The 15,659-nt window shown below is 35.8% G+C and overlaps 2 protein-coding genes across 4 annotated transcripts in view; one reads left to right on the forward strand and one right to left on the reverse strand.

Annotated features, from left to right (window-relative positions):
* Positions 1 to 2,681, reverse strand: part of arhgap29b (Rho GTPase activating protein 29b) — a 35,203-nt gene extending 32,522 nt beyond the window's left edge. For both annotated transcript variants that reach the window (XM_058750971.1, XM_058750962.1), the window contains exon 1: positions 2,525 to 2,681. The gene's annotated coding sequence lies outside the window, so the exon portion shown is untranslated. The remainder of the gene's footprint in view (positions 1 to 2,524) is intronic.
* A 794-nt stretch (positions 2,682 to 3,475) lies between these two features.
* On the forward strand, positions 3,476 to 15,375 carry abcd3b (ATP-binding cassette, sub-family D (ALD), member 3b). 2 transcript variants are annotated; one of them, XM_058759766.1, is made up of 24 exons: positions 3,476 to 3,553; positions 3,632 to 3,809; positions 4,007 to 4,043; positions 6,000 to 6,098; positions 6,230 to 6,318; positions 6,647 to 6,716; positions 7,078 to 7,175; positions 8,249 to 8,372; positions 8,470 to 8,526; positions 8,617 to 8,759; positions 8,847 to 8,916; positions 9,005 to 9,074; positions 10,565 to 10,662; positions 10,973 to 11,064; positions 11,200 to 11,291; positions 11,662 to 11,731; positions 11,918 to 11,981; positions 12,092 to 12,169; positions 12,253 to 12,318; positions 12,426 to 12,515; positions 13,688 to 13,807; positions 13,919 to 14,023; positions 14,265 to 14,321; positions 14,414 to 15,375. In XM_058759766.1, the coding sequence occupies exons 2-24, from the start codon at positions 3,703 to 3,705 to the stop codon at positions 14,489 to 14,491; spliced, it is 1,974 nt and encodes a 657-aa protein (XP_058615749.1). In that variant the 5' UTR covers positions 3,476 to 3,553; positions 3,632 to 3,702; the 3' UTR covers positions 14,492 to 15,375. The 2 variants fall into 2 exon arrangements, with proteins under 2 accessions (XP_058615749.1, XP_058615758.1); XM_058759775.1 differs by having other exon boundaries at positions 3,535 to 3,553; positions 3,638 to 3,809.
* The last annotated feature ends 284 nt before the right edge of the window (positions 15,376 to 15,659 follow it).

A 15,659-nucleotide genomic window follows, 5' to 3' on the forward strand; every position in this document is an offset into this window, starting at 1 on the left:
CGGGATAGCAGAGCCTAAGATAAGGGGCCTCATTTGTAAACAAATGTGCAGAATGATTCTAAATGTGAACAGTTTACCAAATGTTCCTATGAACGATTCATTAAATTCAAGCGCAATATGCAACAACTCAATGCCCAGAAATATCTATTTATTAAGCGGATAGTTCACCCAATAAAATTCTGTCATCATTTACTCACCCAAACAGTTGCTGGTTCCCATTGACCTCCATAGTATGGAAAAATACTGTTGATGTCGATGGGAACCAGAAACTAGGGCTGCTCGATTAATCGAAATGAAAACGCAATCGCGATTAGGCAAAAGCTGCGATTGTCATGTGCATCTTGTCAATGAAGCACGGTTCTGTGATCAGTAGTAAATCTCCATCCGAAGGTCAGAGGGCGCTCTCGCACGGAAACTCCAAATACTCCCCGCAGAAGAAACCCGGGAAATGCCTATAGCTGCAGCTGAATAAACAGAAAATGTAACTGCTTTCATTGATTCAAAGTGACTAATAAACACAGGACTAAGACAATATATGATTTATCTGAGCTATTATAATTATTATTATAATAAAGTATATAATAATGCAGTGCTAACCGACATAGCCTTTATCACTGCTTAGAATACTATAAAATATGTTGTGTGCCTTATTCTGTTTAAGAAGCCAAATCATCTCACAGAAGGATTTGTTTCAAACACTCGACTGACGTTATGAAGTGAGTTTGGAGTAAAAACATGTTATTAAATATGGTATTTTCATGTGTTTTCAGATGGAGCAGCATTTGTTATTACACAGAGCCGTAGTTCACTGAGAAGCTATGCAAACAGCTGTCATTATCGTAGAACAGCTACGATCGGTTACAAAACTGTTTGGTTACCCACATTCTTCAAAATATCTTCTTTTGTGTTCAGCAGAAGATAGAAATGTATACAGGTTTGTAACAACTTGAGGATGAGTAAACGATGACAGAATTTTCATTTTTGGGTTAGCTATTCCTTTAAGAAACTTTTTGAAAACAGTTTTTGCTGCTTAATATTTTTGTGGAAACAGTGCTATATTAGCATTTACAGTAAAAGTTTGAGGTAGATAAAAAAAAATGGAATTAATACTTTCATTCAGCAAGGATACACTAAATTCATCTAAAATGACAAAAAAAAACATTTCTATTTCAAATGAAATCTGTTCTTTTGAACTTTCTATTGAACAAAAAAATCATGAAACAAGTATCATGGTTTCCACAAAAATATTAAGCAGCACAACTATTTTCAACATTAATAATAATAAGAAACATTTCTTGAGCAGTGAATCTGCATATTAGAATAATATCTGAAGGATCATGTGACACTGACGACTGAAGTGATGGCTGCTGAAAATTCAGCAATAATATGCATGTAACAATGTTTTACAATATTAACGTGTTTACTGTATTTCAGATTAAATAAATGCAGCCTTGATGAAGATAAGAGGATTTTTTCAAAAACTTAAAAAAAAATAAAAAAATCATGTTAGATTAACTTAATTACTGTTATATGAGTGTGCAAAAAGTTTGCATGCATGCTCTTTATTTGGCATATGATAAGCAACCTAAAGTGGTAACTAGGGTGACCTATAACTTCTCATTGTTGTGGGTCCGAACAAGATACTGTACCTCAACCTAGATTGCTCCAGATGGATTAGGTCTGTGTTAAGTGAATTTTGATTTAGTTTGGATATAAAAAAACATGACCTAAAGGACACATTTCTGCTCACTTACATACTGAAAGGATAGGTTATGTTATAAATATATGTTATAAATTCATCAAAATATCAGGGTTGCCTAAGCAAACAGGAACTTTAATTTTAAAACCAGTTTCCACAGCTCCCAGAGGGCTCTCATTCCAGTTCTTCAGTATCACTATGATGATCCAGGAGGAACTAGAACTCAATCTCTCAGACTACCTGACCCCGTTATCTACGGCTGCATCTTCCATTCACATGTATTTCTTGCAATCAGGACTGTTTACTTGTGCACTATGATTACGTGACTGCCTTTGTCTACAGGTGACGCACGTCTGCCACAGAATGCGAGTAATGCACCGATCTTATCATTTAACAGGGGCTTGACACCTGTCACTCAAAACTAACCCTCTCGCCTGTGTTCAGTGCTACGTGAGGAAATGGACAGGAAAAAAAACACGGACACGAGGTGGAATATGGCCAATAAAAGATTTACGTCAAAATTAAATGTACAGATTTGGCTTGACAAGCTTGGCTCTTTAATAGTGCATAAAATAAGCATTAAAACACACTTGTGTATTATTAAAATCCTGTATTTTGATTAAGTGTGTAATTTTTGGACTATTAGGGAGCGCATATGATGTGACAAACCGAGTTTAATAACTAATACCTCTCAATACTGCAACTGTTCTCCACTTCATAGCCGCTTTACGTTACACTTTAGCGCTGCTAGCTAACCAGTTCACACATTAAAATCTTTAACAATTATTTGCTGTGTTTAGAGCGTCTCAAACGAGTGGTACTTACGTGAATAGTTCATGAAGAGCATCATACTGCAGAATTATTTAGTTTAATCCATTATAAATCCATCAAACAAGCTCAAAAGAGACGCTCGCAGACTGACCGCTCTTCACATCACAACTGACGAGAGAAAAACTTACTGAGGGACTGACTGACTCAAAACTTAAACACGTGACCTCAAAGCAAACTTCCTATTGGCTGGTGGAGTGCGGCAGAACAAGCCGCTTGTTTTCCTCGTCAAAATTACATGTGCTCCTCTGAGACTGGAGAAATGTACAGTAATAATAAAGGTGCTTTATTTCGTTTAGAGATAACAGTGAGTGAGATGTTGATCACATAGAGTGATATGTTAGGCATGACGTCAGCAAGGCTATATTATGATAAAAATGCATACTTTAATAAGTACATATATAGAGAGGTTTTTTTTTTTTTACCTCACTTTAACAAATAGTGTAATTATTCTATATTCTATATCTATCTATCTATCTATCTATCTATCTATCTATATATATATATATATATATATATATATATATACTGTATATGTATATACACACACACACACACACACACATACATACATACATACAAATGACCAAATACAGGCAGTGAAAGGAAAAGTAAAACGGAGGAATCATGAAAAAAAAACAATAATAAAAAAACCCCACTGATAAGTGTAGAATATATATATATATATATATATATATATAAATTAAACCACATATTTTATATCAAATTGTGGACTTTCTAATAAAAATAAATTTATATAATAATATCAATAAAATTGAATAAACGAGAGACATTGGCACAGAGAGGCGGATCCCATTATAACTAGAAATATGAAGTTTATCCTGATTAATTATTAATCACAACTCTAATCCACGTTTAACACTACAAAATAAAAACATTTCTAAAACAAAAGAAGCACGAATCAGAAACGTAGCGCCTTTGAAGAATGACGTGACTCTGCCGACACCTTGCGGTTGAAAGTTTCATTACCTGTATATTTACATCCGCGTGTATGATATTTCTGAGGTGTGTTTATGTGTGTTCGTATGAGCGTAGGTATGTGTAGACCTATATAAACTCCCATTTAACAGTCGTGTTTTGAAGAAACAGGAGGAAATCCACCGGGTGGGTCCTTCGCTGCCCGCCGTCGCTTCCTGATTGGTCTCGTATTGAACATGGCGGCTGTTAGTAAGTATCTGACAGCCGGCAATTCCTCCATCGCAGGTGCTTTGCTGTTCGCCGTGTACGTATTAAAACAGAGACTGTCTTCGGAAACCAATGGGTAAGATCATTGCTTCTTATGCCTGTAGCCATTTCTGTACCCGGTGCACTATATAACCTCTTCGACATTGAAATATCATTGACAATTCATTTATTCAGACGTTAACGTGCTTCTGGAAACGAGTTACATAGAAGGTCAATGTCATTGATTTCAAAGGTTGTTGTTTTCTTGTGCCTTACCCATGTGTTCATTTCTAGAGAGAAAGGGGCATCAAAACCACTGTTGGACAATGATGTATGTATATTCATTTATCTAAATCTAAGTAGAAATTTATATATATATATATATATATATACACACACACACACATATATATATATATATATATATATATATATATACACACACACATATATATATATATATATATATATATATATATATATATATATATATACACACACACACACATATACAGGTGCTGGTCATATAATTAGAATATCATCAAAAAGTTGATTTATTTCACTAATTCCATTCAAAAAGTGAAACTTGTATATTATATTCATTCATTACACACAGAATGAGAATATTTCAAATGTTTATTTCTTTTAATTTTGATGATTAGAGCTTACAGCTCATGAAAGTCAAAAATCAGTATCTCAAAATATTAGAATATTTACATTTGAGTTTGAATAAATGACCATCCCTACAGTATAAATTCTGGGTATCTCTTGTTCTTTGAAACCACAATAATGGGGAAGACTGCTGACTTGGCAATGATCCAGAAGACGAACATTGACACCCTTCACAAAGAGGGTAAGTCACAGAAGGTCATTACTGAAAGGTGTGGCTGTTTACAGAGTGCTGTATCAAAGCATATTAAATGCAAAGTTGATTGGAAGGAAGAATTTGGGTAGGAAAAGGTGCACAAGCAACAGGGATGACCGCAGGCTTGAGAATACAGTCAAGCAAAGCCGATTCAAACACTTGGGAGAGCTTCACAAGGAGAGAACTGAAGCTGGAGTCAGTGCATCAAGAGTCACCACGCCAGACGCCTTCAGGAAAAGGGCTACCAAGCCACTTCTGAACCAGAGACAACGCCAGAAGCATCTTAACTGGGCTGTGGAGAAAAGAACTGGACTGTTGCTCAGTGGTCCAAAGTCCTCTTTTCAGATGAAAGTAAATTTTACATTTCATTTGGAAATCAAGGTCCCAGAGTCTGAAGGAAGAGTGGAGAGGCACAGAATCCACGTTGCTTGAAGTCCAGTGTGAAGTTTCCACAGTCAGTGATGATTTGGGCTGCCATGTCATCTGCTGGTGTTGGTCCACTGTGTTTTCTGATGTCCACAGTCAACGCAGCCATCTACCAGGACATTTTAGAGCACTTCATGCTTCCTTCTGTTGACAAGCTTTATGGAGATGCTGATTTCATTTTCCAGCAGGACTTGGCACCTGCCCACACTGCCAAAGGTACCAAAAGCTGGTTCAATGACCATAGTGTTACTGTGCTTGATTGGCCAGCAAACTCGCCTGACCTGAACCCCATAGAGAATCTATGGGGTATTGTCAAGAGGAAGATGAGAGACACCAGACCCAACAATGCAGATGAGCTGAAGGCCACTATCAGAGCAACCTGGGCTCTCATAACACCTGAGCAGTGCCACAGACTGATCGACTCCATGCCACGCTGCATTGCTGCAGTAATTCAGGCAAAAGGAGCCCCAACTAAGTACTGAGTGATGTACATGCTCATACTTTTCATTTTCATACTTTTCAGTTGGCCACGATTTCTAAAAATCCTTTCTTTGTATTGGTCTTAAGTAATATTCTAATATTTTGAGATACTGATTTTTGACTTTCATGAGCTGTAAGCTCTAATCATCAAAATTAAAATAAATAAACATTTGAAATCTATCAGTCTATGTTTAATGAATGAATATAATATACAAGTTTCACTTTTTGAATGGAATTAGTTAAATAAATCAACTTTTTGATGATATTCTAATTATATGACCAGCACCTGTATATATATGAAGATGCTGTCCAGTGCTGTCATTTCATGTTTAATTTCATCTAAATAGAAAATTTTTATCAGGCTCCTATGTTTAGGTTCAGTAATTTTACACAATAACTGAACATAAATATAGGACCATGATAAAAATTCTAATTTTAGAAGAAAATTTCAGATGGCAATTAGAGACTTTTGCATCTGAACTCTTCATATACATATGTATATATTCACATTTTCAGAAGGATAGAAAGACTGACAAGGCTGCGGTGGACAAGGTGTTCTTCAGGCGCGTTTATCATATCATCAAAATCCTTTTGCCACAGACGTTTTGCAAAGAGGTCAGTGTATATTTCAGTTTCTGTATAATTCCACTGGCTACTTACAGTGGAATTGATCTAGGTCAAATACAAACTATTTTGTTACAGAATTGAAATAAACAGCTATATTTTTGGTTGTTTGCTCTCCCCAGTCAGGATATTTGCTTCTGATCGCTGTCATTCTCATGGCCAGAACCTATTGTGATGTCTGGATGATACATAATGGGACCATGATTGAGAGGTATTCAAGATGTTAGATCCTTGATCACATTTATCACGTGCTGTAAGATTACAGTCTCTTGTGCTGTGCATACTTCTCAAATAATTCCTTGATATTTGGGGATGTGTTTATATGCAAATACATCACATACATCTGATCTGATCTTCAATCATGATTATGAAAGTTTCTCAGTGGTATGATGATTTCTTCTGGGTGTCGTTGCCAGCAGAACATGCCAGATCACTTAAATGCTGTCTGTCCTGTTTTTCTTGTACTGTGTGTGGACTACAAGCACAAAATGACTGTTCTTCAATGTTTGTGTGTGTGTGTGTGTGTGTGTGGTTTGCAGTGCAATTATTGGACGTTCGACAACCGCTTTCAAAAGATACTTGGTCAACTTTATCACAGTCATGCCTTTTGTAAGTGGTCTAAACTTTGCACAGGGTTACAGTGTCCTATTTTACAAGTCGGTTGACAAGACATTATGCATATAGTTTGATAATATAATGTTTAATTCTCAGTATTAAATAAAAAAGGAATCATATCATCTCATAATATTAATAAAGGGATCATAACAGATCTGTTAGGGATCATATGTAACTAAAATGTAGTTAGTATACCATAAACAATAATTATGCATTAGTATAATTACATATGATTAAGTAACCATTGTTTTTCTGCAGCTGTAGGAATCTTTAACTCTGCACATTTCATACAAATTTATTTTCACACAGGTTCATTTAAAAGCCTATTTGTTTTGTGTTTTATGTGACACATCAGATATCTCTAGTGAATAACTTGTTAAAGCTGGGACTCAACGAACTGAAGCTGTGTTTCAGAGTGAGACTGACCAATCACCTTTACAATGACTACTTGACGTAAGTTATATTCATCAACCTAATGATGCTTAAATTGAATCCAGTGTATCATGTGTCTAGCGGATGTAAGCTATTTTCTTTGATTGTGCAAGATTCAATTAACTTTTTTAATTTGTTCAATTTATTAGCTGCTATAAGTTAATAACTATAAGAATAGCAGTGCAATATGTGCTAAACGAGTTGTGCTATAATCCTGTGTGTTTATGATTACGATAAGAAATTCAGTTAATATGAAACTATACCATTTTGCAACATAAAGGAGCATAACATACTGTTGTTTTGCAGCTAAAATAACTGGAAATGAATGACACCATAAGCCTATGAGCATAGGCACATGATGATATCAGATTTTCATGATTGATGAAGCTCACAATATCACGGTATTATCACGATATTGAAATAAGTTGCAAAGTGTTATACTAAAAATGGTATAACGGGTATAATAAAAGAACCCTACATTTTTGTGTATTGCTTTATATTGAAATGTTCTAAGTAAACACATGTTTCGAATAGATTTATATGCGAAAGAATTATAAAGAACAATAGGTAACACTTTACAATAAGGTCTCATTTGTAATGCATTAACTAACATTAACATTGAGAAATAGCTACTTTTTTTTTTTTTTTTTACATTATTTATTTAAGTTATGTTAAAGTTAGTTAAAAAATACAACTGAACTTTGATAGTTGTTAGCTCAGGTCCAATAAATATGCTAATGATGTTGTTGATTTGAATAATGTGTTATTATACATTAACTAATCAATTAACACTAAGATAAATAAATGATTTAGAAGTATTTTTCATTGTCAGTTTAAGTGCCTAAAGTCTATAGAGGACTATCATTACATTATACATTTCCTAGAATGCAATTATTACCTGTGTATTTAGTTTAGTATTCTGATTCAGTTTCCAATTCATCATTCTGTGGGTTGTGGCCAAATCCATTTCAAATTCACACTGAAATAACAGGCAACTTCAATTCTTAAATTATGGTTGAATTTGATGATTTGATCTTTACTAATTTAATGATATCTACTGCACTGCTGTTTTACAATACCATCTCTTCCAATAGGGGTTTCACGTACTATCAAATTGGCAACCTGGACAACCGTATTGCCAACCCAGACCAGCTGATAACTCAAGATGTGGAGAAATTCTGTAATAGTGTGGTTGACCTCTATTCCAACGTCAGCAAGGTAATCAGGAAAAAGCAAAGATTTTCCTATCATTCTGAACAATATATTAGGATGTCTTCAGTTTGAGCCTGCTTGATTCTTTTCCCTTTTCCTGCAGCCTCTACTGGACATATTGATCTACCTCTGCAAACTGAACACAGCCATTGGATCTCTTGTAAGCGTCTGTTTCATATAAATCACCAGCTAATTCAGCACCTCAGTCTCTGTAGTGTTTAGTTTGAAACCTCTGTCTGCTGATTTGTAGGGTCCAGCTAGTTTGCTGAGCTATCTGGTGTTCTCCGGTCTGCTCCTTACAAGGCTACGCAGGCCGATTGGCAAGATGACTGTAACAGAGCAGAGGTATGAGGGGGAGTACAGATACGTTAACTCTCGCCTCATCACTAACAGGTGTGTATGGGACTCCATCTCTTTGCCTGGCTGTTTGTCTCCTGATGTATTTTATGAAGGATGCATGATTTCTGTATATTGTTTCAGTGAGGAGATTGCATTCTACAATGGAAACAGGAGAGAAAAGCAAACTATTAATGGAACATTCCAGAAACTGGTGAGGAAAATAAAAATAGTTTTGATTTCCATTAACTAATTCGAACACAATGTTGGTGAAGCTTTCAATCAGACTTCTTGTTTCTTAGGTGGACCACTTGAGTCACTTCATACACTTTCGTTTCTCAATGGGTGTCATGGACAGCATCATAGCCAAATGTAAGCAGATATGGACAACTACTGTAGATGGCAGCAGAATCCACATGGATCACATTTAACCTTATTAAATGGATAGTTCACCCAAAAATGAAAATTCTGTCATTAATTACTTACATTTCAAACCCATAAGACCTTCATTCATCTTTGGAATACAAATTAAGATATTTTTGATGAAATACGAGAGCTTTCTGACCCTCCATAGACAGCAAGGGTACTACAACGGTCGAGGCACAGAAACGTACGAAGCTACGAGAATATTTTTGTGCGCAAAGAAAACAAAAATAACAATTTTATTCAACAATTCTTCTCATCCGAATCTCTCTGGTGCCATTACAGAGAGTATCGCAATGTATGCGTGTGATGCTGCTGACATAGAACGTCAGAATAATTGTTGAATAAAGTCTTTTTTTTTTGCACACAATAAAAGTATTCTCATAGCATCATATAGTTACGGTTGAGCCACTGATGTCACATGGACCATTTTAACAATATCCTTACTATGTTTCTGTGCTTTGACCATGGTAGTACCCTTACTGTCTATGGAGCGTCAGAGATCTTTCAGATTTCATCAAAAATATCTTAATTTGTGTTGCGAAGATGAACGAAAGCCTTACGGGTTTGGAACGACATGAGGGTGAGTAATTAATTACAGAATTTTCATTTTTGGGTGAACTAACCCTTTAACTGTTTTAAAGGGGTGGTTGACTGCATTTTTTCTAGACTTGATTGTTTATGAGGTGCAGTGTATCACGTCTTCATGCTTTGTTTTTGAATAACCATCTTATTTTTCATATATTTTACCTTTATTTTTACGCCGCTGTCTCCATTGTCATTTGGTTGACTTCCTGTTTCTATGATACCACTCCCTCCTTAATACGTAATGGGCTCAGATTGGTTAGCTGGCCCAGTGTATTGTGATTCGTTAACCGCGTGTTGCACGTTGTCTGGAAATGTTATGTCTCTTACCATTACGGGCAATAGTTGCATGTGCTCCGGTGGGAAAGTCGCGCAACATAGCCTTGCCCCCTTTGTAGCGTGTTTCCGGGGGCAGGGTTTGTGATATCACCAACCCGGTAAGTAGCGCGTTGTAGTCACTTCCAGTTGTAATTGTAGGCATTAAACACACTCTTCTTTAAAAGACAATATCTCCGTTTCCATTTAACTTTCAGCACCGTAACTTTACAGATATTGTTTATGCTCAAACAGCAACATTACACACTAACTAAAGTTTTAAAAAAAAGTGAAATCGCAATCAACCACCTCTTTAATGCATGTTTCTGTTCTTGCTGTGAGAGATTTATTTGTATATATTACCACAAATAATTGTTTTGTCTTCATAATCTTCAATCAAAATGTAATGTCCTCTGAAATATTTTATGTCAATAAGGACGATTTGATATAGGCCTATATACTGGCCTAGTATGAAAGGCTTATTGTTAAGATAAATATAAAGGCTCTTTTTCTGGAAAAACATTTTTCTGATTCTCCAGACATAGCCATGGTGGTGGGCTACCTGGTTATTAGCCGGCCGTTCCTGGACCTCACAAACCAGCGACATGTAAACAGCACATACTCTGAACGACTGGAAGTGAGTATGCATGAACACGTTCAGAAATTCGGTTTAATAAGGCTGATTTATTTGATTTTATTAAAGCAGTACCTGATATTTTTTATGGCAACAGTTCAAATTGTGTAAATCACTTTCACCATACACTGGCAATGTGCTACTGTTTGCAAATCCAGATAATATTTCACTTTTAATTACTGACCTTTGATCTCTTCAGATTTAATTGTCATCACTGGCTTTGTAAAATTGCTTTATTGGGTCAATAATGATTTCCTTAGATAAATGTTTGCACAGAAGATAGAAGTTCTTCTATGTTTGTTTTACGCTGCAGGACTACTACCAGAGTGGGCGGATGTTGATGAGCTTGGCGCAGGCCCTGGGAAGGATCGTCCTGGCAGGCAGAGAGATGACCAGACTGTCCGGGTGAGTGCTACATTCATTCTTTGCTTGTTTCTCTTGCCATCCATTATCTCTACCCTTATCAGTGCTCGCCTGCTGTCTGTCTTTCATCTGCTTGAGTATATGTGTGTTTATCTGGAGTGTGAATCCATTTATTAGGTTCACTGCACGGATCACAGAAATTCAGGAAGTCCTTAAGGAGCTGAATTCAGGCAGATATGAACGGACCATGGTGACACAGAGACTCAAAGGTTTGGACTATTGTGTGAAATGTGTTTTTCTTTTGTTTTAAGCATGAATTTGTGACATATGAAATGTCTCTGAATTAATATTAAATAAATGTTTGGTGTCTGTAATTTTTTGTTGTTGTTGTTGTTGTTTTTAAAACCAAAGCTGCATTTATGTAATCAAAAATACAGTAAAAACAGTAATAATGTGAAAAATGATTGCAATTTAAAATAACAGTTTTTAGAATGTAATTTATTCCTGTGATGGCAGCTGAATTTTCAGCAGTTACTACTTCAGTCTTCAGTGTCACATGATCTTTCAGAAATAATTCTAATATGCTGTATCTATCTATTTTCTATATTTATTTATTCTTTCTTTCTGTCTTTTTCCCAGATGATTTAGTAGAGAAAATCCCTCTTACTCCCGGGAGAGGTAAAATCATCATTGCAGACAACATTATCAAGTAAGCTATGTACTACACACTAAATTAACATCAACCAAGCCATCATAGTTAGCTTCTTAACATTTATGCATTCATGTAATCCTCAATTCCCATGGCCTGTTATTTTATTTTTTCTAAATGTAGACACCGTGTCTAACCCAGTGTATCATCAGTGTTTCAAATTGAGCCGTATCCTTTCATCCACAGGTTTGAACACATACCTTTAGCGACGCCCAATGGAGACATTCTTATTCGTGACTTGTCTTTTGAGGTTAGTGCTCCATAAATAAACTTTTCCTAGACTAAACTTGTTTTTTAGCTTGGAAAACAGGGTTTAGTAATCTGGTTTTGGTAATTACCACCTTCCCTTCTTACATAAAGGTGTCTTCTGGGACAAACGTGTTGGTCTGTGGGCCCAACGGCTGCGGGAAGAGTTCACTCTTCAGAGTGCTGGGAGAGGTTAGAGCTGTTCATCAGCACGAGTTTTTTGTGTTTTGTTTTGTTTTTTATTGTTTGCTGACATTGTTTCTTTGCTTTCACAGCTGTGGCCTCTATGTGGAGGACAACTCACAAAACCAGAGAGAGGGAAACTCTTCTATGTTCCTCAGGTGGGCCTGTTCACACTGAGGTCTTTCATGGCAGCCGGTTAAATGAGAAAATGTTCAGCTTTTCTCTTCCCTTTTGAAGGTTAATTTGTTTTTTTTATTTTCTTCAGAGGCCCTATATGACACTAGGTTCTCTTAGAGATCAGGTGATTTATCCTGACACACATGAAGACCAAAAAAAGAAAGGAACATCTGATCGGGTGAGTTTCATAATGAAATGGACATCAAAATATGTTATGTTATAAAGGGATAGTTCACTCAAAAATTAAAATTTTGTTATTCTTTAACCATAAGACCTTTGTTCATCAAAACACAAATGAAGATATCTTGAATAAAACTGAAGGGATTTAGGTTCCTTCACTGAAAGTCCATTCCACAAAAACTTGATTTAATGATTCAGAAAGTTCATAAAGAGATTACAAAAGAAATTAATATAAATCAAACAGTTTAATCCGAGTCTTTTGAAGAGACATGATCGCTTTATATGATGAACAGATTTAATTTAGGCTTTTATTCTCCTATAAACATTGATCAACAATCCACATACATGTAGAAAAAAAAGGAAGAAGGAAAAACCATACAGGGGGGTGAAAACTTTTTGAATGTGAAGATCAGGGTAAATTTAACTTATTTTGTCTTCTGAAAAAATATGATATTTAGGCAAAATGAGAAAAATGTACACATCTTCATTCTGTTCAAAAGTTTTCACCCCCCGGCTCTTAATGCATGGTTTTTCTTTCTGGAGCATCAGAGAGCGTTTTTATATGAGTCCCTCCGTGTGAAAAATGCTGGAAAACCAAATAATTTGTGGGACCTGAAGAACAGCAGGCAGTTTAACTGTTCAGGACAAACAAGGGACTCATGAACAAAAAAACACAGCTGTGGATCATTCAGGTAACAACACAGTATTAAGAATCAAGTGTATGTGAACTTTTGAACGGGGTCATTTTTATAAATTCAACTATTATTTTCTTTTGTGGACTATATATACAGTACACATCTTTTATATGAAATATCTTATTCAGGTCAGTACTCAATAAACAATAACATGCATTCTGTATGATCCCCCTTCTTTTAGTAAAATATTTAACATTTTGCCGATTCTGCAAGGTGTATGTAAACTTTTGACTTCAACTGTAAGTATAACTAAGTCAAAAAACATATAGACTATTTTTATGATGCTCTTTTTTTCCTTTTTGGAGCCTGATGGTCTACCTTCATTGTATGGAAAAGAACAACAAAGCTAAATGCCATCTTTTGTATTTCACAGAGGAAAAACATTTTTTGAATGACATAAAAAATGACCCATTTTTGGGTGAACTGTCCCTTTAAGAAATGTGCTTATTATTACATATTGTGTACTTGTGGTCAGGTGCTGAAGGAACATCTGGACAATGTCCAGCTGGGACATATCCTGGAGAGAGAGGGCAGCTGGGACAGTGTGCAGGACTGGATGGATGTCCTCAGTGGTGGAGAGAAGCAGAGGATGGCTGTAAGCTCTGATCTTCGCATTTGTTGATCATTCTCTATTTAGGATGAGACAGATATTAATGTAGCCTGTATTATATCCGAAAATCCACATTTTCTTTATTGAATTGCACAGATGGCTCGTCTGTTTTACCACAAGCCCCAGTTTGCTATTCTGGACGAGTGCACCAGTGCTGTGAGCGTGGATGTGGAGGACTTCATCTACAGCCACTGTCGAAAGGTAGTCAGATGTCGTCGTCTTATACACAATAAATGCAAAAATGTTAGCGTGAAAGAAGAAGAATTTGAGGCAAATGCTCATAACATACGGCTAGAGAAGTTACAACAGGTGCTCACCCCACCATGCTCGTTTTCTGTCAAACGTGAGAAGTCAGGAATGTATTTGTTGCTCCTGTGGGAGTTTGCTTTAGAAACATCTGTCTCCCTGAGCTCTGCTGGAATCATCTGTTTCCTCCTTTCAGGTTGGCATCACACTGTTCACAGTCTCCCACAGGAAATCACTATGGAAGCACCATGAGGTACAACTTTGCCCTTGTCTTTCATCATACAGTTTGCAGAATTCGTTAGAAAACCTCAAGTTATGCGCTGATTTTTTTATTTTTTTTTACAGTATTACTTGCACATGGATGGAAGAGGAAACTATGAGTTTAAACCCATCACGAAGGAAACGGTGGAGTTTGGATCATAATAATGACACTGGGCCTTATTCATGAGCCAATCTTTGCGTAAATCATTCGTAATGTTATTCTTAAATTGTTGCTTGTGAAAATTTGTGCAAGAATGATTTTACACAGAAATTCACACTCATGAATGAGGCCTATTGGTACTAAATGTGGATCTGAAGCAATATTATTGTGTACCTATTGAAATCATAACTCTTTATATTATAAGACGTTGAAATATAACGGCTTTTCTTCATCCGAGGGAAAGGATTGTAACTCTGTGGATAAATATCTCTCAGGGAGAGGTTACTGTGCACTATCTGAAAAGAGTTTTGTAAGGAATAAAATTGGGTTTGTTATCCCTTTTAGGAATCAAGCATTTGTAATATAAAAATCATGTTTTTTGTTGTGATATTGATTTGTGTTTTGAAACTGGAACGGTTACTGGCATATGTTGTTGCACACTGTTGCATGCCCCTGGTACAATAATTATAATACTATGGGAACTGTATTATTTAAGTGTAATGAGCTGTCTTTATGAATTTTATTTTATGGGAAATTTATTTTCCCTAATAATACATGTTTGAGAAGCTACTGGATACATTGTGCCTTACAGACCTGTTTTATTCATTTTACTGAATTACAGAACGTACAATGAAATATCTTGTGATATTGTTTTAAAAACAAGAAACTCTAAATTGATTTTAATGTCAGTTTGTTTTTCTTTAATTATTAGTTTTAATTTTACATTTGGTTTGAGATGGGGGTTTTTTAGGCTTTTTTCCCCCCCTTTTCATTTAGGATGGGTTACTGCTTTGGAAGGCATATATCACATGTACAATTGTTTGCATTTTAGTTACATCATGTTTCAGGTCAAAGTTTAAGTCTAGAACAGAAAAAAAAAAAACAAGACTTACATCTTTACCCTAGCTTACCACAAGAGTGAGCTACTGAGACCAGAATGCAACATTCTTCCGGGAGTGTCTGCCTGTTCCTTTTATTTCATGTTGTGTTGTGCAATCTGAACATGCTTTCTGGGCCATTGGGTTTTTTTGTTTAAAAATGGAAAACAAGGAATTGCTGCCTCAAAAAGAGCACGTTCTTCCTCATTTTTGTCCTTTTAAACAAGTCATAGGTCAATTAAGTTTAGTTGTGTTAGTGTTTAGTTTTCTCTTGTGAAGTTCCCAGACATTT

Source organism: Onychostoma macrolepis, chromosome 02 (assembly GCF_012432095.1).
Source record: "Onychostoma macrolepis isolate SWU-2019 chromosome 02, ASM1243209v1, whole genome shotgun sequence".
Taxonomy (NCBI): domain Eukaryota; kingdom Metazoa; phylum Chordata; class Actinopteri; order Cypriniformes; family Cyprinidae; genus Onychostoma; species Onychostoma macrolepis.